The 27751-nt window shown below is 46.4% G+C and overlaps 1 protein-coding gene across 7 annotated transcripts in view; it reads left to right on the forward strand.

The window, feature by feature from the left end:
* The window catches only part of fyco1a (FYVE and coiled-coil domain autophagy adaptor 1a), a 67290-nt gene that overhangs the window by 25615 nt on the left and 13924 nt on the right, over positions 1-27751 (forward strand). For 5 of the 7 annotated variants that reach the window (XM_084309473.1, XM_084309475.1, XM_084309472.1 and 2 more), the window contains 7 exons: positions 38-2533; positions 3127-3219; positions 4947-5065; positions 6245-6412; positions 7849-8001; positions 9562-9794; positions 23823-23976. In XM_084309473.1, the coding sequence (XP_084165599.1) occupies positions 38-2533; positions 3127-3219; positions 4947-5065; positions 6245-6412; positions 7849-8001; positions 9562-9794; positions 23823-23976 (3416 nt within the window). The remainder of the gene's footprint in view (positions 1-37; positions 2534-3126; positions 3220-4946; positions 5066-6244; positions 6413-7848; positions 8002-9561; positions 9795-23822; positions 23977-27751) is intronic. The other 2 variants (XM_084309476.1, XM_084309477.1) reach the window with 2 other exon arrangements.

A 27751-nucleotide genomic window follows, 5' to 3' on the forward strand; every position in this document is an offset into this window, starting at 1 on the left:
GCGTCTGCTTCTTTTCCCTTCCCTTCCAACCCTCCAGCAGGCACACGAGTTCCCCTCTAGCCTGGACTATGGTCAGGGCCTGCTGAGCGAGCTGGACGAGTCTCTCCCGGCCTGTAGCGGAGATGTCAGTGCGTTGGAAGATCTTCGCCTAGAGCTGGACCAGTCGGAGCTAAAACAACGAGAGTTCCTAGACAGGGCCCAGCAGCTGGGGGAGGAGGCTGCGGAGCTCAGAGGGGTGGTGGTGGAGCTCCAGAGGCAGCTGGACATGTCATTGGCTGCCCTGGAAGAACAACAGGGCATCCAGGGAGCCCTCAGAGCATTGGAGGGGCGAGAAGAGGTGCTCTCCAGAGAGCTGGAGGCACTCAGGGCCGGCGAGAGGACCAGGGAGGCTGAGCGACATGTGCTCCAGGGAAAACTGGCAGCCGCCGAGGGCAAGAATGCAGAGCTCCTGCACAAATTGGACGGGGTGTTGGATGAGAAGGGGCACCAGGCGGCCAGTCACTTTGACTCAGCACAGAAGATACACGAGCTGCTGGATAGATTGAAAGAGGCGGAGCGGGGGAAGATGGATGCTGTTGCTGAGATGGAGGAGAGGAAAAGGCGAACAGAAAGGCTAGAGGAGGAACTGAAAGTCAAGGAAGCAGCTGCAAAAGAAGGCGAGATCAAACATGGAGCACTAGTGACATCTGCCTCTGAGGAGAAGGTCAAGTTGGAGGCAAGAGTGGAGGACCAATGCAATGTCATTGACAAGCTGCAGGGGGCCCTGACCGTGATAGAGAAGGAGGCCAGCAACCTGCAAAGGCAACTTCGAGACCTACAAATAAGCCTAGAGGAGAAGGATAAACAGCTAGAGGAAGTCAGGGGGACAGCGCAGCAAGACACAGAGGGAATTCTGAGGAATATGGATGATGTAAAGGAGTCCCTGGGAGGAGAAGTTACTGCCCTGAAGGAACAGCTAAAGAGCAAAGGGACAGAGCTGACCTCCACCGGCCAGAAGCTCCAGCAGCTGCAAGCCAAGAGCCAGAGCCTGACCTCCGAGAGAGACGGCCTGACCACTAGCCTGTTTGAGCTGGAAGCTAGCATCAAGGAACAGGCCAAGAAGATGGAGGACTACAAGACCCAGTGCACCAATCTGATGGAACTAAATGGAAAGCTGCTGGCCACCGTGAAGCGGAACAAGGAGCTGAAGCAGGAGCTGACAGGAAGCAGAACAGCACTCGAGGCTGAATTGGCTTCCCTGAGGGCTTCTGCGAAACACCTGAGGGGACAGCTGGACGACGCCAAGGTGACTGTGGATGAGAAAGAGAGGAAGTTGCGGGAGGAGAACCGCACCCTGGATGAGAGTCTACAGCGAGCAGGCATGGCTGCAGAGGCTTCTGAAGCAACATTAAGGCGGCTGGAGCAGGAGAACCAAGGTCTTAGAGACGAGCAGGCGACTGTGAAAGCAGCTCTGAGCTCCATGCAGGCAGAGCTGAAGTCTATCCATGGGCAAATTGGAGAGTTGGAGAAGAGCTTGGGAGTCTCACGCAAGAGTGAGGTCAATCTTCGAGAGCTACTCCGAGCCAAGGAGGCCCAGCTGGAGGGGCTCCAGTCCAAGATGAACATTCTGGAGGCCAGAGAGAAGGAGCTAGAGATGGCAAAGGCCAAGGCAGAGGCAGCCATTGTTAGACAGACGGAACTGATTGAGAGGGTGACCGCTGAGAAGCAGGCGGTGGAGAGATCTCAACAGAAGAGGAGCACCGTCCAAGCCAAGGAGAGCAAGCAAGTGACCGCAAAACTGACGGTGGTTCAGGGCCAACTGGAGGTGAACACGAAAGAGGTGTCCAGGCTCCAGGCAGAGGTGTTGGACCTCCGTGTACAGCTCCAGAGGTCTGGGGAGGATAGGCTGAAGATCCAGGCCCTGCTGGAGGTGACCGAGGCCCAGAGAGATGAGCTCAGGACTCTGACTGAGCAGCTTAAAACCCAAACAGAGGCACTCAACCAGAGGCATGTAGCCGAACTCTTCCAGTGCAAGGCACAAGAAGAGGAGCTGATCGGAGAGCGTGACAGAGAGGCCGCGGTCCACGCTGAGTTGGAAACCTCTGGAGCCGCCACCCAAGAGAAGCTGGCCGCCCTCAAGACCCAGCACGAAAGACTGTCCCTGGAGAGTGGCGAGACACGCGACGGCCTCCATCGGGCCAACACGGAGATGGCAGAGCTGGGGATGACCATCTGCAAGCTGACTGCAGAGAAGGAGGAGGCCAGGGAGTGTTGGGCCGCGGAGGCCGCCGGGATAAAAGAGCTGGGCGAACGCACCACCAAGGAGGCGGAGCGACTGGAAGCCTGCATAGCAGCCCTGCGCCAGGAGAGTGCCAGTCTGAGAGAGGAGCTGACACAGATGGAGAACCTTCCAGGAACTGTGATGGAGCTACAAGGGAAGCTGGAGAAGTCAGAGAACCTAGTGAAAAGCCTCCAAGACTCCTGTCGAGAGGAAATGGTGGCCGTCAAGTTCCACATGAGCTCGGAGAGCATGAATCATCAGAATCAGCTGAAGGTGAGTTGAGCTGGAGTCCAACAATCAGTTATTATCTCCCCCGGGCGGTGTGTGTGTCTGTGTGTGTGTGTGTGTGTGTGTGTGTGTGTGTGTGTGTGTGTCTGTGTGTGTGTGTCTGTCCGGCGCTAATCTCGCCAACTCCAAGGCTGTGGTGGATGAAACTGGGCACAGCAGGCCAGGGACGTGACTCCTGGATGTTTTTTTCAAATCGACAGGCGCATGCAGTACTTTGCAGAATATATCTCATGCTTCTTATCACCCTTTTTATGCTGCCTATTACTGTCTAGAGTTAGCATGCTAATGCCAATAACTATAACTGGAGCGCAGTCCCTGTGTCTGTGTGTGTGTTTGTTAGCGTTAGCATGCTCATCCTAATGCTAATAACTAGCGTTCAGTCTGTCTCTGTGTCTGGTATGCCGCCTGGTGGAGATTTGCACTCTACTGAGCGCATTTTTCTAGATTTGAGATCATACATTTTTGTATCCTGATTTGTACTTTTGCTACTATATATCCTTTACTTCCTTGTGTCACTGTCTGAGTCCAGTGCAGGTAACCACGTTTCATTTGACGTGTTTATTTCTCTCTCCCTCCAGAGTGTGAATGAGCAGCTGGTTAATGTGAAAGGCCAGCTGCAGACAGAGCTGGAGAATGTGTCAAAACGGGCGGTCAAAATATCTGAGCTTGAGGTCTGTGTCATCACAGGTTATAATAACACAGTATTCATAATAACATAGACAGTGCATGATGTCACAGTGCATGGTGTCACAGTGCATGATGATATTGATCTAAGGGAAGAACAGTAGAACACATACATACACACATAAAGACAATAATATACAGGTATATAGAAAAGAAATAGAACTTTGAAGAAGATACAAAAAATTATGGCTGAGACGATATGCCATTTGGAAGAATCGATAAATCGGGACAAAATTATCAATAAATATTGCTTTTTGTATTATTATTATTATTATTATTATTATTATTATTATTATTATTATTATTATTATTATTATTATTATTATTATTATTATTATTATTATTATTATTATTATTATTATTATTATTATTATTATAAATAAAACATTTATATTAAAAAAAACTACATTGGAGGTGGTTGGGGGGGGGGGGGGGGGGGGGTTGGGTAGGTGGCGTGTGGGGGGGTAACTGCATGTGGGTTAGGACATTTACTGTACATTGGAGGGGGTTTGGTTAGGACATTTACAGGGGCCAGTTTCGAATAGCAGTCTCCCGTAGGTGCTCTTTGAGAGTGGTTTTGAAAGTGGGTAGTGATTCATATTCCTTTACAGCTGTGGGTAGGGTGTTCCACATTGATGTGGCATAATTTCGAAACGTGTTTAGTCCCTTGTTTGAGCCGAATCTGGGTTTAACATGATTTGTGGAGCTCCCTCTGGTGGTGTGGTCGTGGACTTCACTGACCTTTGGGAAGTATTTTGACATGTACATGGGTACCTTAGTCGTGTAGTGTATCTTGTAGACCAGGCCCATTGCAAGTTGCTGTACTCTGTCGTCTACTCGCCATCCTAGGTTGTCAAAGTGGGCAGGGGTGAGGTGGGTTCTAGGAGTAAGGTCAAGCAGTAGTCTGACCAGTTTGTTTTGTGATGTTTGTAATTTTGTTTTTAGCGCCTTTGAGGTGCTTTGGTACCATGAGGTGCAATGCAAGCATAGTCGTAGTACCCTTGAATGAGTGCTCCTGCCAGAGTCTTCAGGGTATTCTTGTTTACCAGAGAGGAGATCCGGTACAAGAATCTAGTTTGTTGGTTGACTTTTTTTATTACATTGGATGCCATTTTGTCACAGGAAAGATTTGCCTCTAGGATGGAGCCCAGGTAGGTAATTTCATCTTTCCTTGTGACAATATTGTCACCCACTGTAACAGAGAAGCTGTCGGTCTTGCTGAGTTTGTTATTTGAACCGAAGAGAATGGACTCTGTTTTACCCAGGTGTAATGATAGTTTATCAGCGAGCCAGGTGCAGATTCTGCCGAGTTCCGAGCTGAGGGTTTTTTCAACCTGTAACTTGTTCTTGTCAGAGACCAGCAGGGCTGAGTCGTCCGTGAACAGGAACAAGTTGCAGTCACAAGCTGACGACATGTCATTTGCATAAATTAGGAACAGTAGCTACATAGTTAGTGTGTTCATTAACAGTGAAATATCAAAGAGAGCACAGAGTAAGTTTAGTTCATTTATTTATTTATTTTAAACCTATTGATGAGATCCAGTTATGACTCAAACTCTTTCCTGTGATGACCAATGGTGGTAAGATGAGTGACAGAACAGCCTCTAACAACATAACAGTTGATGATTAAGTCTTTGCACGTTCATCTATTTCTAACGTAATTGTTAGATATTTTATTTAACCTTGTGTATGTTCAAATCATTATTTCATAAAGGCTGTGAACAAGCAATACTCTCAGCTGATTGGTGAGAAAGATGATCACATCACAACGTCAGAAGCTGCCATGCGTGAAAATGGGAGAGAAATTCAGCAACTGAGAGACTCAGTCACCAGGTGAGGTCAAAACCCTACAAAGTGTCACTTATTTATTTTATTAAGGGGAATATCACCCATTTAAAGAATTGACATATGTCATTCCTGCGTCCCAAGACAGGTCAGTCAGTATTTGTGAACAAGCACCACTCTTTCTTAAAGCTAGACACCACTCAGTCACTGGATGTAAAACCTGGGGTTGCTCCATAGACAATGCATGAGGCTCTTATAGTGCTGTGACAAACTGTCAAAAAGGGCTTTAGTTTTTGAGATACCCCTACCGGAGGTAGAACAAAACACAAGCATGTTTTTCCTCATCTCTAAGGTCTCCCATATATGAAATGGATTCTTGTATAAAAATATTTGATTTGACAATGAATGAGGCTCTTAACTTTGTGAGGCCATACAATGTTTATGTGAGCTCTTACAAATGAGGTTTTAATTCTGGTAGACCTTCAGGCAATGCTAGAATATATCTCATTTGTATCATAACGAAGCATTTTATTAGTCACATCATGACCTCGCTCACTATATATAGTCATCCCTTGCACTCATCCACGTGGGGTTTCAGCCAATGGTGGCGCATATAATTTCTTAAATGCCTGGAAAATTACGACAACGCGGAAATACACACAATCGCAGATCCTGTCATTAAGCGTATACGCACAAATGTGTTTCCCGTCATTAAAGGTATATACGCACAAATGTGTTTCCCGTCATTAAAGGTATATACGCACAAATGTGTTTCCCGTCATTAAAGGTATATACACACAAATGTGTTTCCCGTCATTAAAGGTATATACACACAAATGTGTTTCCCGTCATTAAAGGTATATACGCACAAATGTGTTTCCCGTCATTATCCTCTTCCTTGATTTCACTCCCTACACTGCCTACTTGCTCATATTCAGAGTTAATTATATTGTTTACATTTTCTACTGTACTATAATTGTATTGCCTATATTTATGTCTTCTACTATCACCCTGCCCATACCTGTACCTCCCCTCCCCCCTCCCCCATGCTGCTATGATGCCTGAATTCCCCCAAGGGGATCAATAAAGGAATATCTGATCTTATTATCTTACGTATCTCTGGTTTGGGGGCGGGACTTATTTATGCTCTGTCTGTATAATGTGAATTCTTAAAACAGTGACGTTCCCCTTTAACTTTACTTAACCTTTAACCTATCCTTCTCCCAGTGCTGAAGAGGCTCTCGCAGCTGTGCAGCAGGTGAGAGAGGAACTGGAAGAGAAACTGCACAGAGTGGAGGCCGACAAGCAGAACACTCACCTCACCATGTCCGCTGAGATCGATGACCTTTGCAGAACCAAAACCATCCTTGAAGAACGACTGATCGAGCTCATCAAGTGAGACCTGTGCCCCTCTGTCCCCTTTCATCTCAGCGTGGGGGGGAGGGGGGGGGGGGGTGAAGGAGACACAAGACAACGGGGAGAGGGAAGGTTTTAGATTGAAGGACGTAAATGGTCAATTCTTATAGAGCTTTTATCCAAAGCGGTTTAAAAAAAAGAAATTGTTCCTCACATTTGACTAGGGATGCTCGATATTGGCTTTTTTACAGATACCGATATACCGATATTGTCCAACTCTTAATTTCCGATACCGATATCAACCGATACCGATATATATGCAGGGTTTCCCCCCCCCCCAAAAAATGGAATAATTTCAGGTAATTAACATTACATATCTCTTGTTGTGGAATTAACACAACATTATCCATACTTTTGCCAATAAATACAATCAGAATTTGTTCTTACTTGCTTGCCTGGGTAAATAAAGGTTATAGAAATGTAAAAAAAATATATATAATAATAATAATTCTTTGAAAACCGATACCGATATTTTCCGATATCACATTTTAATGCCGATATCGGCCGATAATTATCGGACATCCCTACATTTTACCCATTCACTCACACACACCGATGGCGGCGACCATGCAAGGTGCCAACCTGCTCATCGGGAGCAGTTAGGGGTTAAGTGTCTTGCAGTAATGGAACCTGGGAACCGGGAACCAGACAACTGCTCTACCTCCTGAACCACTGTTGCCCCCATGGTGTAAAGGGGTGTCCATAATGTTTGTTCTTTTGCGTGGTGGGTGCTCAGGACTATGCAGGGGTGCGTTGCTCATGGGACGGGGTCTGTGAGCAGAAGCACGTACGCGCACACATGCACGGATGTGCACGCTCGTGCACACAGGGATGCGCTGCACTCGACTGATGCGCCAACTCGCCAAGTACCCACCTGGCTACTTTGCATAGCAACAGCCCAGGTCGTCAGGTGTGTTCAAATACGTCCTCAGATACATTCACACAAAACTTGTGAATGAAATGTGTTACATTCCATTCCTCGAGGCAATTAGGCATCGTCTTTAGTCCGCACGCGAGGGAACATTTATGACGCAAGCGCGTGCACGTGGCGTCATTAAAACACAGTGCAACCAATGTCCGTATTGTTTTTGTTCACAAATGAAACTATTTATATCTATATTATGCAGCAGCGGCACTGCCAATTATCCCATGTCAATGACCCCCCCTGTGTGTGTGTGTGTGTGTGTGTGTGTGTGTGTGTGTGTGTGTGTGTGTGTGTGTGTGTGTGTGTGTGTGTGTGTGTGTGTGTGTGTGTGTGTGTGTGTGTGTGTGTGTGTGTGTGTGTGTGTGTGTGTGTGTGTGTGTGTGTGTGTGTGTGTGTGTGTGTGTGTGTGTGTGTGTGTGTGTGTGTGTGTGTGTGTGTGTGTGTGTGTGTGTGCGCGTGTGTGTGTGTGTGTGTGCATGTGCGTGTGCAGGGAAAAGGATACTCTGTGGCAGAAGTCTGACGCTCTGGAGTTTGAGCAGAAGCTGCGAGCAGAGGAGCGATGGTGGCTGGTGGACAAGGAGGCCACTCACTGTCTGGGCTGCCAGGGACAATTCACCTGGTGGCTCCGCAGACACCACTGCAGGTACAGACACAGACATATATATATTTATTCTTACCATATATTATATATATCTGTTAGGGCTGTCATGATTCGTCGCCCATGTCGACGTCGTTGACTGAAATTTCGTTTAGCATATTCATGATCGACGCATCGTATTGTTAATTGTATGTGCCTTATGCGGAGGAAATGGAAGTCGTTCAAAGTCATGCGCAACGTGGCCCGGCTACGTGGTGCAGTGGGCAAGGCACTCACCACGAAAACTGGAGGCTGGGCTCAAACAGATCATCTCCCTGTTCGAGCCCAGCGCTCCACATTGCTTTCAGTTTAGCTGGTCGTCCGCACTAATACACATTGGCAGTATTAGGGGGAGGGAAACTGATGGGTGGGGATCGGGCGTTGTGGACAGCGACTCCTACAGGTCGGTTGGTGCGCCTGCGCAGTAGAATCAGGAAGCGATGGGGGCGGCGCCCCTCCAAAGCGCAGACCCCTGACACTGAAAGATCGCGCCGTGCAGGTGGAAAGATGCGACTGTTGTTACCTCGAGTATCGGAGGGGACTCGTGCTATGTATGACTTAGTCCACATTGCAGCCGGCTTGTGGGAGGCAAGAAACAGCGTTCGAGACAGGGGAGGGTAGAATTGGACGATACGAAATTGGGATGGGAGAAAAATAGAAAATGGGAGAAAAAGTGGATAAAAAAAAAAAAGTCATGCGCAACGTGTAATCTAACTAATGCACAGTGAATCACGTTCAAAATATAAATAACTTCTCTTAAACCACTATTCGTGATTCTGCCTAGAGCCAGGACTCAACAGTCACAGTGCGCTCCAGCTGGAAGGGAGGGGCTGAGCCGATAACCCCACCTTCAATTTTAGAAGCTATGACATCTAGCTCTTCAGCCCTGCGTTCTACAGCCTGTGATAACTCCTCTTGTGAGTCGCGCTGTTTCTATGTAAACTCCGCGAGTAACGGGTCCAATAAATGCGTCTAACATGCTTTACATCCTCGCCATTCCTGTATGCCTGTTGCGGTAAAAACCTTAACTAACTGTATCTGCTAACGCTAACTAGAGGAAGCTAAGCTAGCTCACAGGCACAGGAGAAATCAGTTGTGTGGAGTTCCTATAGTGAGGAGGGGGGGGGGGGCTGAGCCCGTCTCTCTCTCCCTCTCTCTTTCTATGGCGTTTTCACACCGGCAGGGCTCCGGTTCAAGCTCCGGCTCCGTTCTGGAGCCTCTGAACCTTGGTGCTCTCTGGCGAACCAGCCCTCCTTTACACCTATTTAAGCAGAACCAACGCTCCACTGTCTCCCTCATCGACGGGGGGCGTTACTCAGGCGGAGGTAAACAGCCATATGAACACGACAGTGGCAAAATCTGCCTTATATAAAACTGTATACCTGTATCACTGTACATACATCTGATTACACTATTAGTAGTACTAATTTATATATTCTATACCTAGTTCAATCACCTGTACATTGTATATTGCTGTTGCACTTTACTGTTACATTTCGCACTCTGGTTGGATGCCAAACTTCTTTCACTTCTAAACCTATACCATTATGTTTCTTCTTGTTCCAGGCTTTGCGGGCGCATCTTCTGCTACTATTGCAGTAACAACTTTGTGACGACGAGGCACAGTGGGAAGAAGGAGCGCTGCTGCAGGGAGTGTTACTGTCAACACAGTGCCGTGGTGGAGAGGTTCACAGAGGCCGAGCTGAGCCCCTCCGACACCCAGCCACCTCCCCCCGGACCTGGGCCTCAGTCTCCTCCTCCTGAACCAGCCCCTTACAAACCCACTCCCAGGGTGTCAGGTCAGATACACACCTGAATGAGAACCACATTTTACAGTACTACAAACACAATACAGACTACTGAGACATTTCGAATGCATACCGTGGCAATTCCAGGTGTAGGGGGTTGCAGAATAAAACAACAGCCAGTCGAGTTGTGGTTCCGAAAATAATAAGTTTCCTTTGTTTGATTTAAAAATAGTCTACTGTTCTCCTTCCTCTAACTCAGTGCTTCCCAATCCTCTCCTCGAAGCACCCCAGCCGTTCCATGTATTTGTTAACTTCCACCACCAGCACACCTGATTCAACTTAACAAGCCCTTTATTAGTTGAATCAGGTGTGCTGGTGGTGGAATTTAACAAATACATGGAACGGCTGGGGTGTCTCGAGGAGAGGTTTGGGAACCACTGCTCTAACTGACTTAACTTAGGCCCTGTCCACACGAGCGTTTGGATTTAATATAACCGAAGTTTGAAAAAATAAAACTCCGTCCACACGGTGAACACAGGTGAACAACCGTGTATAACTGCGTACTCACGGCAGAGCTGGGAACCCAGCAACCGATACATTTAGTACAATGTAATACAATGCCAAAGCAGTAGGCAGCGATGTTGTTCAGACATGAAGGCCATCTCAACCAATCAGAAGGGCTTAGCGTTACCGGAACTGAACTGAAGCGCCGAATACAAAACATCCCTCCTGCTCACAGCCAAAACAAACATTCTACAGCTATCAACGAACATGGCAGCAGCACAAAAATCTTTCCTGTGGACCGACAGTGAGGTCGAACTACTCCTGAGTATCACGAACAAGTACAAGGTGAATAAGATAACAGAATCCGTCGACTGGGAGTCCGTACAAAGCAAGTATGCGGACATTTTAGCGTTATTCCTCGAGCAGTATCGCTGTGAAACGGACTCCGACTTTCCACACAAGAAGGAGGACATCACCAAGGCAGTACTAATTAACAAGCTCAAACAAATAAAGTTGAAATATCGAGGAGCAGTTGACAAAGGTACCAGGAGTGGCTTTGGAAGAGTGGTCTTCTTGTATTTTGAACTTTGTGAGCAAGTGTGGGGTGGGTCGCCTGCGACCACTGCCCTTCCATCGGGAATCGAAACGGCTGATTTCATTGTACCAGAAGATAGTACTACAGAGGCTTCTGAAACAGCTGAACAGGAGATTGAAGAAGCATCAGATTCGCCAGAACCAGGGCTCAGTAACCTTGTGGTGAGACAAAGAAGGGATCTATTACAGGTAGCTATTACTATATGCTTGCTCCAATGTACAGTTTCTTCCCCCTCAAATGTATACTCTCTTTGTAAACTCTTTTGTTTTTTGTACTCAAACAGTACTGTATATCTGTAGATCTGGTATGTCATAAATGTCTAGATGTAACAGTACTGTCTATCCGTATGTCATATATGTTATGATGAATTGAAATGGGGGACCCTGATGTAAACAAGACTAAATGAAATTACCAAATGCCAATGACCTGATTTATGTGGTTTACAATTAGCCTAATTTCTTTCTATCTTTTTATCCCCAAAGGCAAGACTCCAAGGACACAGACAGGATCGCCTGAAAAGAAAGCTTTCTGCTGACACACAGGTAATCATCATTGGTGATAAAGCAGAAATGTTCTGTGTAACAGATGTGAAATGTGCACGGTGGTCTTAACTTAAATTTAAATACAATTCTGATTCGACAGCTCCAGCATGCGATCGAGGAAGACGTCAAGGCCAAGAAAAGGATCATTGACCTGCTCGAGGCGTCTGAGTTGCAGTCAAATGAAAATATGAGGAGTATGGCAAATACCCTAGATACAAATATGAAGAGTATGGCAAATACCCTAGCGACACTGACCAGGTCCATTGTAGAAGGAATTGCGTTGATGAGACAATCCAATATGCAACATGCACCTCAACTCTTCAACATGGCACCACAACATGAACATCACAATCCACAACATCATAGTGGTCACACACATTACGGAAGCCGCTATGGCACATCCCCACACAACTCCTCAGCAACACGTGGACAGGGCACATATTCTCACAACTTTTCTGCAAAACCTGGTACCTACCTACATACCCTAACTACAGCAACACCTGGTACCTACCTACATACCCTAACTACAGCAACACCTGGTACCTACCTACATACCCTAACTACAGCAATACCTGGTACATACCCACACAACAGTACCTTCAACAACTCGGGAATAGATACCCCGTTGGGAAATGGTACAGATAGTGAGTAACATGTGTAACGAAACAGGTGTTTCCCTTCTTTCTCCCCCATCCCTCTGCAAATTTTTTAAACTGTACATTTGAGTAAAAATAGGTGCCTTAACAGTTATATTATGTTTTTGATAAGTGCCCACGCTAGGTCTTAGGTCAGATTGATAACTTCATAACTCATTGGTGTGCTCATCTTGACATCAAGCAGCGTCCTGCGAAGTGGTTGACATGCAGAACCCAATGAGTCTACAAAATGTTGTTGTTACACCTGACCGACAGACCCAGCGAATGCACCGTTCCGACCCCCCCAGTCATTGACCATGGTCAAGTGATTGAAGTTGCGGAATCTTTTATTTTATTTGCACTGGGATGGACACTCTTTATTCAGATGATGTCCATTTCCCTTATCCGTCACACGTAGTATCACTGTAGCTTTACTTGATAATGTGTAGATAAAGGCCCACTCCTAGAGTTTTACATCATAAATCAGGAACATTACGGGACCGTGTTGTTGCCGACTGGTTAAAGACACACTTCTAAAGTTTTTACATCATAAATCATGAACATCACGAAGCAATGGGTAAAGTTACAATGCAAAAACATTTCAATGCTTACCCGTCTGGTCAGAAGAATGGATACAAAAAGGTGTGTTCCAAAAAGGGTGTTTATTTTTTAAAAGTACAAGATTACATTAAAGGCACAGTTCATGGTTATAAGTACACAGGTTTCTGCTTACAATATATCAGAATGCAGGGATCTCCAAAAAATCTCTCTGAGAGGAAGTGAGTTAGCCTTTATAAAGGAAAACAAGACCTCGTTGTCATTGGTTAATATACAGTGAGGAAATTTCACTAGCCAGTCAGCGTGTTAGCACGTCAGTATATATTTATCCAATCGTTTTACTTTACGTGCACAGTAAGTGTCCCTCCCTTTCTTTTACTTGCGTTACCTTCAGTTACCTAGTTTTTTTAAGTATGAGAAAGTCCCTCCACTTTTCATCTTATTCAGAACTTACAAAGGGTTAACCTGGTAACCAGGCAGTGCCGGGCGAGGCCATCTGTGAGAATTCCCATCAAGACTCCTCAGAGTTTATAGCAGAGAATCTTCAGAGATGCCCTCCTCCAGTGAACACAGTTTACACAATATATAGTATTATTCTCTACTGACAGTTCATTTTAAGCATAAAATTATGAAACATATAATTAATGCAGCAGAATATGTATACACCTCTTACACCAACATTTCTGACTAGCAAAACATTTAACATTTAATTGTTATATAGTTTTAAGATTCTCTCTAGTTTTAAGACTGTATAAGTTTATAACACAGGTGGCGCTTGTTGATTTGTGGCACACATAACGTGTGTCTTCTCTAAACTTTCACAGTTTCCGCCTTTATCTTCCTGGGGCCCCTCGCTTCTGCCACGTTATCAGTAAAAAGCAGCCGGACCAGTAAGTAACGGGTAGTAAAAAATGCAGGCAGGTTAGGCCTTCTGTGGGTAAAATCTTTTTTCCATGGCAGAGGCCTCCCCCCCCCGCCCCCGTCAAGGCCCATCTTTCAGTTACCTCCCTGCATAAACAGAACAGGCAATTCATTCTTCACACAGCCAAGCAGTATGGAAGCAATATATATATATATTCAGATATATTCAGATATATACTATTCAGAGTATATATACAGATATATACCATAAACATATGCTTAAACCTTTTACATCCCACAATTGACAGAGAGAACAGGATGTCATTATAACCAGTGTCACTATTTGGCTGTGACACTTTACAGTTTTATATTGCATGTCTTTTTTTTTACCATGCATATCTTGTCATCTTATTTTTTCAATGCCTGTATTCTATTTTATTATTGTATTTTGCACAATATAATAGACAAAGAGTTAACACTGTAAATTGTATATTGCATAGTAGTGTACATAAGAACCAGTTTCTCAGGAACCTAGCATGTCTTTTTTTTTACCATGCATATCTTGTGTCATCTATTATTTTTTCAATGCCTATTGTATTCTATATTATTGTATTTTGCAATAATAGGAACCTACCATGCATATCATGTCTTGTCTATTTTTATTTTAACAAATAAACCTCTTGATACCTCACATTGGAAAGATTTGCACCGACTTATTACTATTTTCTGCACACTCTAATGGAGAAAATATGTATAAAATGTATATCTCAATAATTTGTCAAATGACGGTCCAAATCTATACTGTACTGGCCGATATACAAAGCCCAGGTATCTGGCCTGAAAAAGTCAGACCGTATTGTGTGGCAATATATATATTGCATTTCTTTACTCGTTTGTACATGAGTAAAAATAGGTGCCTTAATATTAGACAGCAGTAATACCTACATTCTAAAAGTAGATTGTACTATAATGAGCAGTCAAGTTCAATGGCCACTTTTCAAGTAGGCAGTGTGATTCTGGCAGACACAAGATTTGAATATTCAGGTGTAGGGTACATAGTGGATGCATGTATCCTTTAGTATGATAATTTGTGTAATGTAAATTGGATGTGGGTGCTTGTTGCAGTGGGGGCAGGCACGTGGGTGTGGCCGTGGGCATGCATTGTTTTGTGGTGTAGATGTCTGCAAAGCCAGACAGTATTGTGTGGCAATATACATATTGCATTTCTTTACTCGTTTGTACATGAGTAAAAATAGGTGCCTTAATATTAGACAGCAGTAATACCTACATTCTAAAATTTCAATTCAATATGATTAGGTGACTAGGTTCAAGATTCAAGATATTTATTTGTCATGTTACACAATACAACTTTTGTAGACCTTGGAAGTCGGTCAGCACAACTGTTATGGTTTGTAACCGACCCCAATCGCACAACACAAGACAGGTATGAGGGTAAGCCAAGAAACTGGCATTTATTGAAACAGAGGAAAAACCGGCACTGTCCCTTTAAGGGAGAAACACAAAATACTGGAATAACAAGAAGGGAAAGGTACAGTGCCTTTAAGAGGCGAGCTGGCTAAGGGGAAGGCAAGGGAAGTCGGGAACAGGGAGGAACTAGGGGGAACTGGACAGGGAGGACTAGAAAGGGGAGAAGGGACAGAGGCCCGCGGAGGCGGGCTGGGGACAAACAGGGTAAGGCCTTGGAACAGGACGAGGGCAGGAGCTGCATACTGGAAAAGAGTAAACACACAGTGAGCAAATGTTCCAAAACACAATCCCAAGTGAAAAATATCTTCGTGTAAATACACAGTGAGAGTGAAGTCCAAAAAACAATCCAATGTGAATAATATCTTCGGTGTGAAACAAACACACAGTGGGAGATGTAAAGTCCAAAAATATTATCCCAGTGAAAACAAACAAAGGCACACGCTGGGTGAGTGACTGTCTGATTAAAAAGGTGGTAATCTTCAGTGTTATAGAAACACACGAAAACTGAATTTGATCAAGACAGTCAGTAAAAACTCACCCAGACGTTTGTGCGCAAAGAGCGCTGGAACAGCAGCGGGGCGAGAGCGTCGCCACCGGGGAGCCGGCTGTCCGAGCGGAGGTCAGAGTGGTGCGCCACTGCTTGGAGTGCGCGCCGGTACAGAGAGACGCATCTGGAGTGCGTCTGCGTGGAGGAGCGTGCCAAGCTCGGAGGTCTGGATGATGCGCGTCTGCTGGGAGTGCGCGCTGGTACGGAGGAGCGTGCCAAGCTCGGAGGTCTGGATGATGCGCGTCTGCTGGGAGTGCGCGCTGGTACGGAGGAGCGTGCCAAGCTCGGAGGTCTGGATGATGCGCGTCTGCTGGGAGTGCGCGCTGGTACGGAGGAGCGTGCCAAGCTCGGAGGTCTGGATGATGCGCGTCTGCTGGGAGTGCGCGCTGGTACGGAGGAGCGTGCCAAGCTCGGAGGTCTGGATGGTGTCTGGGCGTCTGCAGCGCGGAGGTCTGGATGTGCGTCAGGACGACTGCTGCGCGGAGGTCTGAAGTGGATCACTGGGATGCCTCCCGTGGAAGTCTAGGGAGCGCAGTCCAGTCTCTCCCTCAGGCAACGGCGACAGGAGGCGAAGGCTGGAGCACATCTTTACGCCGGAGATAAAAACAGCATAGACAGAACAGAGGACCTCCCGAAGGAGTCTTGATGATAGAGAATATGATACCGAAAGTTACGGCATGTTACAACACGACCCCACCAGGAACAGAGTGGAAGAGCCAGGTATTTAAAGCCCACAGGGGAACTAATTAAATCGCACCACAGGTGCGAGAGGTAATTGATAATCGAACTAAAAGTGTGAGTTCGGCACCAGACCAATCAAACACATAATGACAGGTAGTACAAGGGTGTGGCCGCTGAGAGCAAACGAGAGTAACGAACAAGAGGGTGGGGGCTAGAGAGAGTGAGTGAGAAGGAAATTCCCCAACAGTAGGCTTAAAGGAAACAGAGAGAGTAGGTGAGCAGCGGACAAAACCTCACAGTACCCCCCCCTCAACGGGAGCCACCCGGCGACCCAAAAAAATACAGACAGAGTGGCAGGGGACAAAACAAGGCAAAAAACAAAAGGTACTGGCCAGGCCAGCAGGGGAAGCCACAACAAAAGTGGGGCAAGCAACTGGGGCAGGGTAGCCGGGGGGTAAACTAGGGAGCTGAGGGGTAACCATGGTAGCTGAGGGGTAACAAGAGGAGCACCCGGAAAAGGGCTAGCAGAGGGAAGGTTAGCTGCCAGGCACTGATAGCTACAGGGCCTATGCTAGCTGTACTGCTACATCAACATAGAGGCTGCGCAAGCTGCCGGAGCTAGGCTAGCAGAGGGAAAGGGTAGCTGCCAGGGCACTGATAGCTACAGGGCCTATGCTAGCTGTACTGCTACATTAACATAGAGGCTGCGCTAGCCGCCGGAGCTAGGCTGGCAGACAGGGCTGGACCAGCATGAGAGAACAAGCTAGCTGGAAGGGGCAGACCCAGCAGTGAGAGAAAACTGACCCTGCTAGCTGAAGGGGCAGTCCTAGCAGTGGGAGCAAACTGACCATGCTAGCTGAAGGGGCAGTCCTAGCAGTGGGAGAAAACTGACCTTGCTAGCTGAAGGGCAGTCCTAGCAGTGGGGAAACTGACCTTGCTAGCTGAAGCGGCAGTCCTCGCAGTGTGAGATAAACTGACCTTGCTAGCTGAAAGGGCAGTCCTAGCAGTGGGAGATAAACTGACCTTGCTAGCTGAAAGGGCAGTCCTAGCAGTGGGATAAACTAACCTTGCTAGCTGAAAAGGCAGTCCTAGCAGTGGGATAAACTGACCTTGCTAGCTGAAGGGCAGTCCCAGCAGTGGGAGCAAACTGACCATGCTAGCTGAAGGGGCAGTCCTAGCAGTGGGAGAAAACTACACAAAAAGTGGAGGCCATGCAGAGGGACCGGGTTAGCTGCCTGGGCCCGGCTAGCTACAGGGCCTATGCTAGCTGCAAAGGCTGCATTAACATAGAGGCTGTGCTAACAGCCGGGGCCAAGCAAGCAGACTAGGGCCATGCAGAGGGACTGGATTAGCTGCCAGGGCATGGCTAGCTACAGGGCCTATGCCAGCAGCAAGGGCTGCATTATCATAGAGGCTGTGCTAGCAGCCGGGGCTAAGCTAGCAGACTGGGGCTCTGCTGAGGGACTGGGTTAGCTGCCAGGGCATGGCTAGCTACAGGGCCTATGCCAGCAGCAAGGGCTGCATTAACAATAGAGGCTGTGCTAGCAGCCGGGGCAAAGCTAGCAGACAGGGGCCATGCTGGTAGTAGAGGCCTAACAAGCTGCAGGGGAGCCAAACAGGGCTAACAGGGAAGCAAACAGGGGAGTCAACAGGCTAACAGGGGAGCTAACCGGGGAGACTAACAAGCTAACAGGGGAGCTAACAGGCTAACAAGGAAGCTAGAGGGGAGCTAGAGGGAACAAGAAAAAAAAAAGGCAAACTCAACATACACCGTCTGTGCTGGCTGGGGTCGTCGATTTGGTGGGGTCGTACTGTTATGGTTTGTAACCGACCCCAATCGCACAACACAAGACAGGTATGAGGGTAAGCCAAGAAACGGGCATTTATTGAAACAGAGGAAAAACCGGCACTGTCCCTTTAAGGGAGAAACACAAAATACTGGAATAACAAGAAGGGAAAGGTACAGTGCCTTTAAGAGGCGAGCTGGCTAAGGGGAAGGCAAGGGAAGTCAGGAACAGGGAGGAACTAGGGGGAACTGGACAGGGAGGACTAGAAAGGGGAGAAGGGACAGAGGCCCGCGGAGGCGGGCTGGGGACAAACAGGGTAAGGCCTTGGAACAGGACGAGGGCAGGAGCTGCATACTGGAAAAGAGTAAACACACAGTGAGCAAATGTTCCAAAACACAATCCCAAGTGAAAAATATCTTCGTGTAAATACACAGTGAGAGTGAAGTCCAAAAAACAATCCAATGTGAATAATATCTTCGGTGTGAAACAAACACACAGTGGGAGATGTAAAGTCCAAAAATATTATCCCAGTGAAAACAAACAAAGGCACACGCTGGGTGAGTGACTGTCTGATTAAAAAGGTGGTAATCTTCAGTGTTATAGAAACACACGAAAACGGAATTTGATCAAGACAATCAGTAAAAACTCACCCAGACGTTTGTGCGCAAAGAGCGCTGGAACAGCAGCGGGGCGAGAGCGTCGCCACCGGGGAGCCGGCTGTCCGAGCGGAGGTCAGAGTGGTGCGCCACTGCTTGGAGTGCGCGCCGGTACAGAGAGACGCATCTGGAGTGCGTCTGCGTGGAGGAGCGTGCCAAGCTCGGAGGTCTGGATGATGCGTGTCTGCTGGGAGTGCGCGCTGGTACGGAGGGGCGTGCCAAGCTCGGAGGTCTGGATGATGCGCGTCTGCTGGGAGTGCGCGCTGGTACGGAGGAGCGTGCCAAGCTCGGAGGTCTGGATGATGCGCGTCTGCTGGGAGTGCGCGCTGGTACGGAGGAGCGTGCCAAGCTCGGAGGTCTGGATGATGCGCGTCTGCTGGGAGTGCGCGCTGGTACGGAGGAGCGTGCCAAGCTCGGAGGTCTGGATGGTGTCTGGGCGTCTGCAGCGCGGAGGTCTGGATGTGCGTCAGGACGACTGCTGCGCGGAGGTCTGAAGTGGATCACTGGGATGCCTCCCGTGGAAGTCTAGGGAGCGCAGTCCAGTCTCTCCCTCAGGCAACGGCGACAGGAGGCGAAGGCTGGAGCACATCTTTACGCCGGAGATAAAAACAGCATAGACAGAACAGAGGACCTCCCGAAGGAGTCTTGATGATAGAGAATATGATACCGAAAGTTACGGCATGTTACAACACGACCCCACCAGGAACAGAGTGGAAGAGCCAGGTATTTAAAGCCCACAGGGGAACTAATTAAATCACACCACAGGTGCGAGAGGTAATTGATAATCGAACTAAAAGTGTGAGTTCGGCACCAGACCAATCAAACACATAATGACAGGTAGTACAAGGGTGTGGCCGCTGAGAGCAAACGAGAGTAACGAACAAGAGGGTGGGGGCTAGAGAGAGTGAGTGAGAAGGAAATTCCCCAACAGTAGGCTTAAAGGAAACAGAGAGAGTAGGTGAGCAGCGGACAAAACCTCACAACTGTCTTGCGGCTCCCCCTTTGCAAGGAGAACAGGAGAACTCGCAGCCTCTTTCACGGATCCATGAATTCAGTAAGGACCCTCCTGACCCTCTTTCCTTCTGCTGAGACGCAGTCTGCTCTGAAGTTGCGGTCAGCGGCAGGCTGGTTGTCCCGGTCTTGCTGAGCTGCCTCTCTGACTATGTGCTCGTCCAACGTCTCACGTTGGGCCTCACAGTAGTTATGGAGGACAAAGCAGGCATAAATAACGAAAGGGAGATCATATAAATTGATGTCCATCGGTCTTCTCAGTGCACCAAAGCGTGCTTTCAATCTTCCAAAAGCACATTCGATCACCTGTAAGTAAAAAGGCAGTCAGATGTTTGTCACTTGCATAGTTGCAACTAGTATAACATTATTGGCCATCTCTAGAGCTACTAAAATGTACTGCTTTTATCAACCTGTAAGCAGCACCTATATTGTGGCTATATTTGTCAAAATGTATAGTTTTAGACATCAATAATGTAGTAATCAATCCATCAATTACCATTCTCGCCTGACACAAGGTCAGTCCAAAGTACTTCTCCGTGAGAGTGCTGCCTCCACTTGCATACTCCTTCATCAAGTAGGGAGACAAAGGATAAGCTGGGTCTCCAAGGAGAAAGACTGGGACAGGCTCCTCGTGGTCCAGGATTTTTTTGGGACAGGAAGGGATAACCCCGTTCTTTAGATACGACGCCAGCGTTGAATTGGCCCAGATACGAGCGTCATGTAAGCTACCTGGCCACTTCACGTCCACATCAATGAAGGAGTACTTGTAGTCACAGGCAGCCTGGACATTGAGAGAATATCGTTTCTTCCTGTTCAAAATCAAAAAGGCACACACACACACAGGAAAACAATGTCAGAATTCTACAACAGCAATCCACTCCCCAGTTAACCTGTTACATGGATACTAATTTCAGAATAATACAACACAACAGGCATCTTTGCTTCCTGTCCTATACTATTGGATTAATAAGTTGATTAATCAAGCACACCTAATGGGCACACACAGCACACACCAGATTTATCAATTAATCCAATGGTATTGTACACAAAGCTGTCATACAATATAAAGTGAAAGGTTGTCTCACCTGTTCACGTAATCCATGGAGTTGGAAAGCGGCTGTCGTATGTCAATGTGTGTACAATCGACCGCACCGATGCATTGTGGCATGACATGGGCTCTTTCGAAGGCTGTGGTCAGTTCTTGGACTTCGGAAACCGTGCGAGGCAAACGAATATATTGGGGGCCCACGTGTATTGTTATTGCCCGAGATACCTGCCGGATTATTTTTGAGACCACCTGTCTCGACAAGCCAAATGCATTAGCTGTCTTTCGCAGTCTTCCCTCATCTGCTAGATAGTAGAGTGCAGGCTACTTTCTTTACCACACCGACCGGCGAACGCATGACTGTTGTTTGTCCTTGAATGTGCGGGCGAAGCATTTCACTCAGCGACAGTAGTGCTGGTCGGGACATCCTAAAGTTCTCTCGCCATTCTTCTTCCAACACTACCTCATTCTCGAAATTATCCCACCAGCTAGAGGTCCGACCTGGTCTCGTCCAGAACCTCCGCTGGCGAGCGCATCGCCGCTGTCTTCGTGTAGTTGTATTTGGGCTAGCAAACAAGAGGAGCAGTATCCTTCTACGATTCTCGACCATGCGCCTCTGTTCGCGCAACGCGGTCATCAACAGAGCATCAACATCCATGAACAGCCGACACCACCACTTCCATTTCAGTAGCTGTCTTTTTCAAAACGGTGTTCCCTCAGATGTAGCTGGCTCTGCTCCTCTCTAACTTGCTATTGTTTGCGACAGTCTGCCGTAAACATGGACAATAATTGTGTCAGCCGTAAACACTGGGAATAACCTCGGATAACCTCGGTTGCTATGCCCACACGCAACTGCAAAACCGCAAAACTTCACCCTGGCCACCGGTTTTAAAGACCGCGGTTGCAGTGTAGCAAATCCCCGGTTGTGTGTGGCCGAACAGTGCAACTGCGCACATACAATCATGGTTATATTAAATCCAGCGTTCGTGTGGACGGGGCCTAAGACAAACTCTAACCTTAACCAACTTTTAAAGAGTGCCTAAGCTTAACCGTCGAAAGAACTTGCAGTCACGCTCTAAGACAAATAGCTGCATCTCACAACAACACAACTATCTCTAGTACCAACCTAGAAAACCTAAAATTGGAACATAGAAAGTGGCGTCGGCCAATCAGAGAGCGTCTCTGCGAAATGCGGCTACGGAAATTCTTGACGCTGCTATGGATGCTTGCCTAGACCGCTTCAAATCGCGCCCGGTTTCCAACATAATACATCATATTTCAACGCACAGCGCGTTACGCACTGATTGGCTGCGACGGATACAGCAATCAAACAGTGACGCGCACTCAGAGCGCTATTGCGTCTAGCCCGGGCCGAGAAATACGGCTAGGAGAAATGCGGCAGGAGAAATGCGGCAGGAGTGAGTCACTTCCTGTTCAGGAAAACAAGTATTTTTTATTTTATATATTAACGTTATATTGTGCATTGGAAACACAAACATACTTAAAATGAGTAAATATTATAAATTTTAAACATGTTTATATTATTTATAGGGCTATAAAACAAAAAAAAAAAAAATTTCTTCTTCTCTCATTTAACAGGTGGGTCGGCACCCTAGCGCCCCCGGTGGCCAGCCGCCACTGGATACACACCTGAATGAGAACCACATTTTACAGTACTACAAACACAATACAGACTACTGAGACATTTCGAATGCGTACCGTGGCAATTCCAGGTGTAGGGGGTTGCAGAATAAAACAACAGCCAGTCGAGTTGTGGTTCCAAAAATAATAAGTTTCCTTTATTTTTAAATCAAACAAAAACAGTCTACTGTTCTCCTTCCTCTAACTGACTTAACTTAGCGTCTGTCTCCTGAGGTGAGAGAGTGAGCGTCTGTCTGTCTCCTCGCCCCTGATGTGAGAGAGTGAGCGTCTGTCTGTCTCCTCGCCCCTGATGTGAGAGAGTGAGCGTCTGTCTGTCTCCTCGCCCCTGATGTGAGAGAGTGAGCGTCTGTCTCCTCGCCCCTGATGTGAGAGAGTGAGCGTCTGTCTCCTCGCCCCTGATGTGAGAGAGTGAGCGTCTGTCTGTCTCCTCCACCACCCTGATGTGAGAGAGTGAGCGTCTGTCTCCTCCTCGCCCCTGATGTGAGAGAGTGAGCGTCTGTCTGTCTCCTCGCCCCTGATGTGAGAGAGTGAGCGTCTGTCTCCTGATGTGAGAGAGTGAGCGTCTGTCTGTCTCCTCGCCCCTGATGTGAGAGAGTGAGCGTCTGTCTGTCTCCTCGCCCCTGATGTGAGAGAGTGAGCGTCTGTCTGTCTCCTCGCCCCTGATGTGAGAGAGTGAGCGTCTGTCTGTCTCCTCGCCCCTGATGTGAGAGAGTGAGCGTCTGTCTGTCTCCTCGCCCCTGAGGTGAGAGAGTGAGCGTCTGTCTGTCTCCTCGCCCCTGATGTGAGAGAGTGAGCGTGTGCCCTTGGCCCCTATTTCCTCACTTTCCTCACTTTCCTCAACACGCACATCCTGTCGTGATTGGCTAGCTCATCTTGATGGCCTACTAGCTGCAGGTAAGCCTGGAAGCGGAAGCCCAAATATGGGCAAAGCCTAGCCATTTTGCCGTCACATAACGCCCTTCAATCACCAAGCCCAGCGGTGGCTTGGGGTTGCCACAGTACTCACACACACACACACCACGCACCACGCACCACGCACGCACGCACGCACGCACACACGCACGCACACACACACACACACACATCGCACATTCGGACAAAGCTGTTTACAGTAACTCTTAAGGGAGACTGAAAACTGTCTGTCTACAATGGCTTTCCTGTCTTCTGTCAAAGGTGTTGGATGTTCTTTTGTGTTGCCGGGGAATTCATCAGCAGAAGTGAGAACTCGAGGCATGTCACACCTAGCAGGAACAGGACTGAAGAGTCCTCTTTGGCGGCTTACTTTCATTTTAGAAAATAGAAAACCGCAAATCGTTGGTTGGCCTATTTCCCCCACGACCAGCCTCCTTTTGACAATAGTTTGTTATTGAAAGTTTTGAGCGAATGGCAAGTAACAGCTGATTGTTATCGTAAAAAACTCTTCAAATGTTTAAATCCATTGATACGCCATCATTTGTTTTCTGTAGAGGATAATCATTACATTCCTACCTCACTGTTTACCTCACAGTCACAGAACCAGGCAGCAGGTCTGAGGACGGAGCCTACGACATCATCACAGAGGAGGAGGTGAATGGCGTCTACGACAGTGACACCCAGTCCCAGACCACCGGGGGCTCGCTGGAGGGGGACCAGGACGCACGGCCCCGGGGGACCATAGACATGTGAGCGCCGTACACTACAAGCATGGCCGCTGTGAGGTCACTGTATGAGTAACACACTCATTATGAATGAATGAATCTTTATTTCGAACATGATTAAATTTTTTTTATATATAAAATGAATAAAAAAGACAAACAACGAAAAATATACATATCACTGTTAGAAAATGAGTAGGAAGAAGCCTAAGCTTATCATGCCCTACCCCTATGCATCACTTCCAAGTGGGAACATTAATTAATACTTAAATTATATAATGGAGAATATCCACATTGTCCAATAAGTCTTCATTCTTAACTCATTCAGGGCCAACAGCGCCCTCTGCTGATGGCCCTTCGGTGCCAACGCTTTATCCAATGGAGAATAGGACTTATTTGCGAGTGCTTAAAACAGGAAAATCGGGATTTATCAACCGTGCGTACACGGGTCCTACGCTCCTCCGTGTTGATAAATACCATTTGTTCTTACCGTCAATGCTCGTGCATGATTATCCATATTTGGTAATGAAACACCCCCATGGGATGTGAAATAATGGTCTAACCTGAGCGAACTCTGAGAAACTTCACTGAGAGGGAGATTGTTCACGGAGGTCTAAGCAAATAATTTAACGCGCTGTCGAACCAAGAAGACAACGCGTGTTATGGGAGAAATACGCGACAGGCTGTCGGACTTGTACACGGTGATGTCAGATATCAACGGCTCCCTAAGACCATTGCTGCAATTCTGCCTGGACAGCTCAAAATACTAATAAAGACCGTTAACCACTGTTTGGCGTTGGTGTCAAACTGTCAATGTCATTATAACCAATGCTGGAATATGAATGCCTTTATTCGTTTCGTTCGATTGGCTACCGGTTATAATATGATTTGTAGAGGCATACAATCTATTTTGTTGTCGGTATTAGGTATAGCCTATATAAATTATATATGCATAGCCTACATTATGCAACAGTAATTTGCACATAACGCAGCATGGCACAGACATGTCAGACGGAGCCCCGTGAAGCCTGCATACAGTAAACTAACTTGATCGTTAATATAACTGTTGTTCATGTATCTTTACGCTTATGAAAACATTTAATAATATTTATAGGCTATTGGCCCTCGTTTGGCCATAATAGCCTATTCTCAAATGGCTAAATCTCCTCGCTGACGGACCCATGTATAGCCTATATATCATATCATATTCCTATATGTCTCCAGGGAATCGTGGGGCTCGGGGGAAGAAAGGGAACCCCTGCTATAGCCTATCCTTTATAATGTTATGCTATTTTATTTACAGTAGTCTATTTATGATTTGTTTCCATAGCCGGTCTCAGTTATGCTGTGGTTGAGATGGGTCGGGATTAATGAAGCTGATAGGAGACTGCTTCTCGGCTATACGAATTAAAGGAAAGCCACGATTGAAAATAATGTACTTCCTTCTTGACAATAGCATATACTATAACAATAATACGAGAGTACAAGAACACTGAATCTCACTGCCATGTATATGTATAGCATGCCTATGTGATCAATAAAAACGCGACTTGAATTCCATCATATTTATCTTGTGTCTGTCCACTATGTTTGTTACTTTGTTATTTCCCCCCCTATCTATGTAAAGCGACCTTGGGTCTCTTGAAAGGCACTATATAAAACAAAGCTATTATTATTATTATTATTATTATTATTATTATTATTATTATTATTATTATTATTATTATTATTATTATTATTATTATTATTATTATTATTATTATTATTTTATTATTATTTTATTATTATTTTATTATTATTATTATTATTATTATTATTATTATTATTATTATTATTATTATTATTATTATTATTATTATCACGTTTGTGCGGGAGCTCACAAATAGACTGTCTTAGTCTCAGTGAAGTTTCAACAAATTGAAGTAGAAAGCATTTCGTTGTGACCAATCTTATTTGGAAACATGACACACAAAATAATAGTATTTTGCTTTTTATTTGAAACAATATTTAATCGCGTTTGGAGGTGGGTGTTCTGCGTCTGCCCCCCCGTGCCAAACAAGCAGGCCAACCTCTTGTACTGTCGCTATTTTACAATGAACTATAATGAATTAGGGTTCATACAGAACACGCGCCAGTGTTGAAACTAATGCACGGAAGCTTATTTCCGCGTTGAAACTAATGCATGAAACTGATGAAAGCATAATGCCGTCCGTCTGCAGTCTCCATATTCTACCGCCGGGCGCCAGGTACGCATGGTCTGAGCTGAGCGTAGATATACGCACAAAGTCAAGCACACGTTCAAATTGATAAGTCCCACATTTTGCTTAGAAATTATCGTACGCATTCGCCTGTTCGAATCCAGCTCACAGCTCCGGGGTTGTCACCAGCTTGGCTGGCCGTTCACACTAATACAATTGGCAGTATTAGAGGGTGGGAGAAGCTGGCGGGGTGGGTCCGGGTCGTTGTAAACAGCGACTCCTACAGTTCGGTCGGGGCACCTGCTAAGCGCGGATAGGATCTAAGTGTGGATAGTGTGATCCTTCCACACACTACGCCCTCTCAGTGAGAATCCGCGCTGCCAGGTGAAAAGAAGCGGTTGATTGGCTAGACGTGTGTCGGAGGAAGCACGTGATAGCCTCCACTCTCCCAGACCGACTGTGGGGGGTAAGTGCGCAGCGACCAGGAAGGGGATTGGGAATTGGCATAACGACTAACATTGGGATGGGAGAAAATCGGAGGAAAAAGGAGGGGGGAAAAATATCAATAAAAAAAAAATTATCGTACGCACGGGTTACGCACATCTGTGCGTATGCAACATTAATAAAGGGCCCAGAAGATTGATAATAGTCACCTCCCCCTTCCTCTTTTTATGGTAATTTGCAAATATCATTCCTTTATAAATAATTTGAATTATTATTGTTATCATTATTATTATTGTACTTAGACAGATTCACAACGTGGACAGTGCATGATTGCGGACAGTGTGCATTCATGGAGCTACTCAATTTGTAAGAGACATTCTCCTTTACTGATCTCCTTGAGGGAAATGTGGGCATCATTGCAACATGGGAGGGTACAGGTATGGGCATGGTAATGGTAATAATAGTAGAAAGACATACAAATTATAGTAAAGATAAAAATAAGCAGTGTAAACAATATAATTAACTAATATGAGCAAGTGAGATATATATACTGTCATGAATAAACATACAATCATTGACTTGAGCTGAAATTCAAAGACACTGTTCCGTTTCATTTATGAGAAACCGCTGCTGTTTTGTCTGCAAATTAAAGTGGAAGTGACGCGACGAGGGCCGATCCCAGCAGTGACTCTGTCGACAGTGAATTAACTGAGATGCCATTTAAGACTCCCTTCGGGACGTGCACATATAAATGTATTCATCTCCACACACTCTTATTTCACATTCAATTAAGATTCATAACCAATGTGCTCTAGGCTCCTCCAGTGTTCTCTCTAGACACTACAGGAGAGGGTCCACCTCCTTGAAGAGAATCTTGAGGAGATTATTCCTAACATCTGTCGTCTCTCGATGTGCTGCAAAGTTCATGTTCGTCTGTTTTCAAAAGAACAAATTAGAATTCTAATGCTTGTGCACTAAACTCTCTAAATATTGCTCAGGGTTTGCTGAGCTGACCCGTTCTCCCGTTAGCGCCATTGTGTTAACATGCGTATCACAAATAATTAATCATTTAATAATCAGAATCTTTAGGCCTTAAAAAAAACGTCTTTTTGATAGATGGATTAGGAAGTTGTGATATGTTGTGATTAGGGATGCACGAT

This window comes from Notolepis coatsorum (assembly GCF_963971535.1).
Source record: "Notolepis coatsorum genome assembly, chromosome: 3".
Taxonomy (NCBI): domain Eukaryota; kingdom Metazoa; phylum Chordata; class Actinopteri; order Aulopiformes; family Paralepididae; genus Notolepis; species Notolepis coatsorum.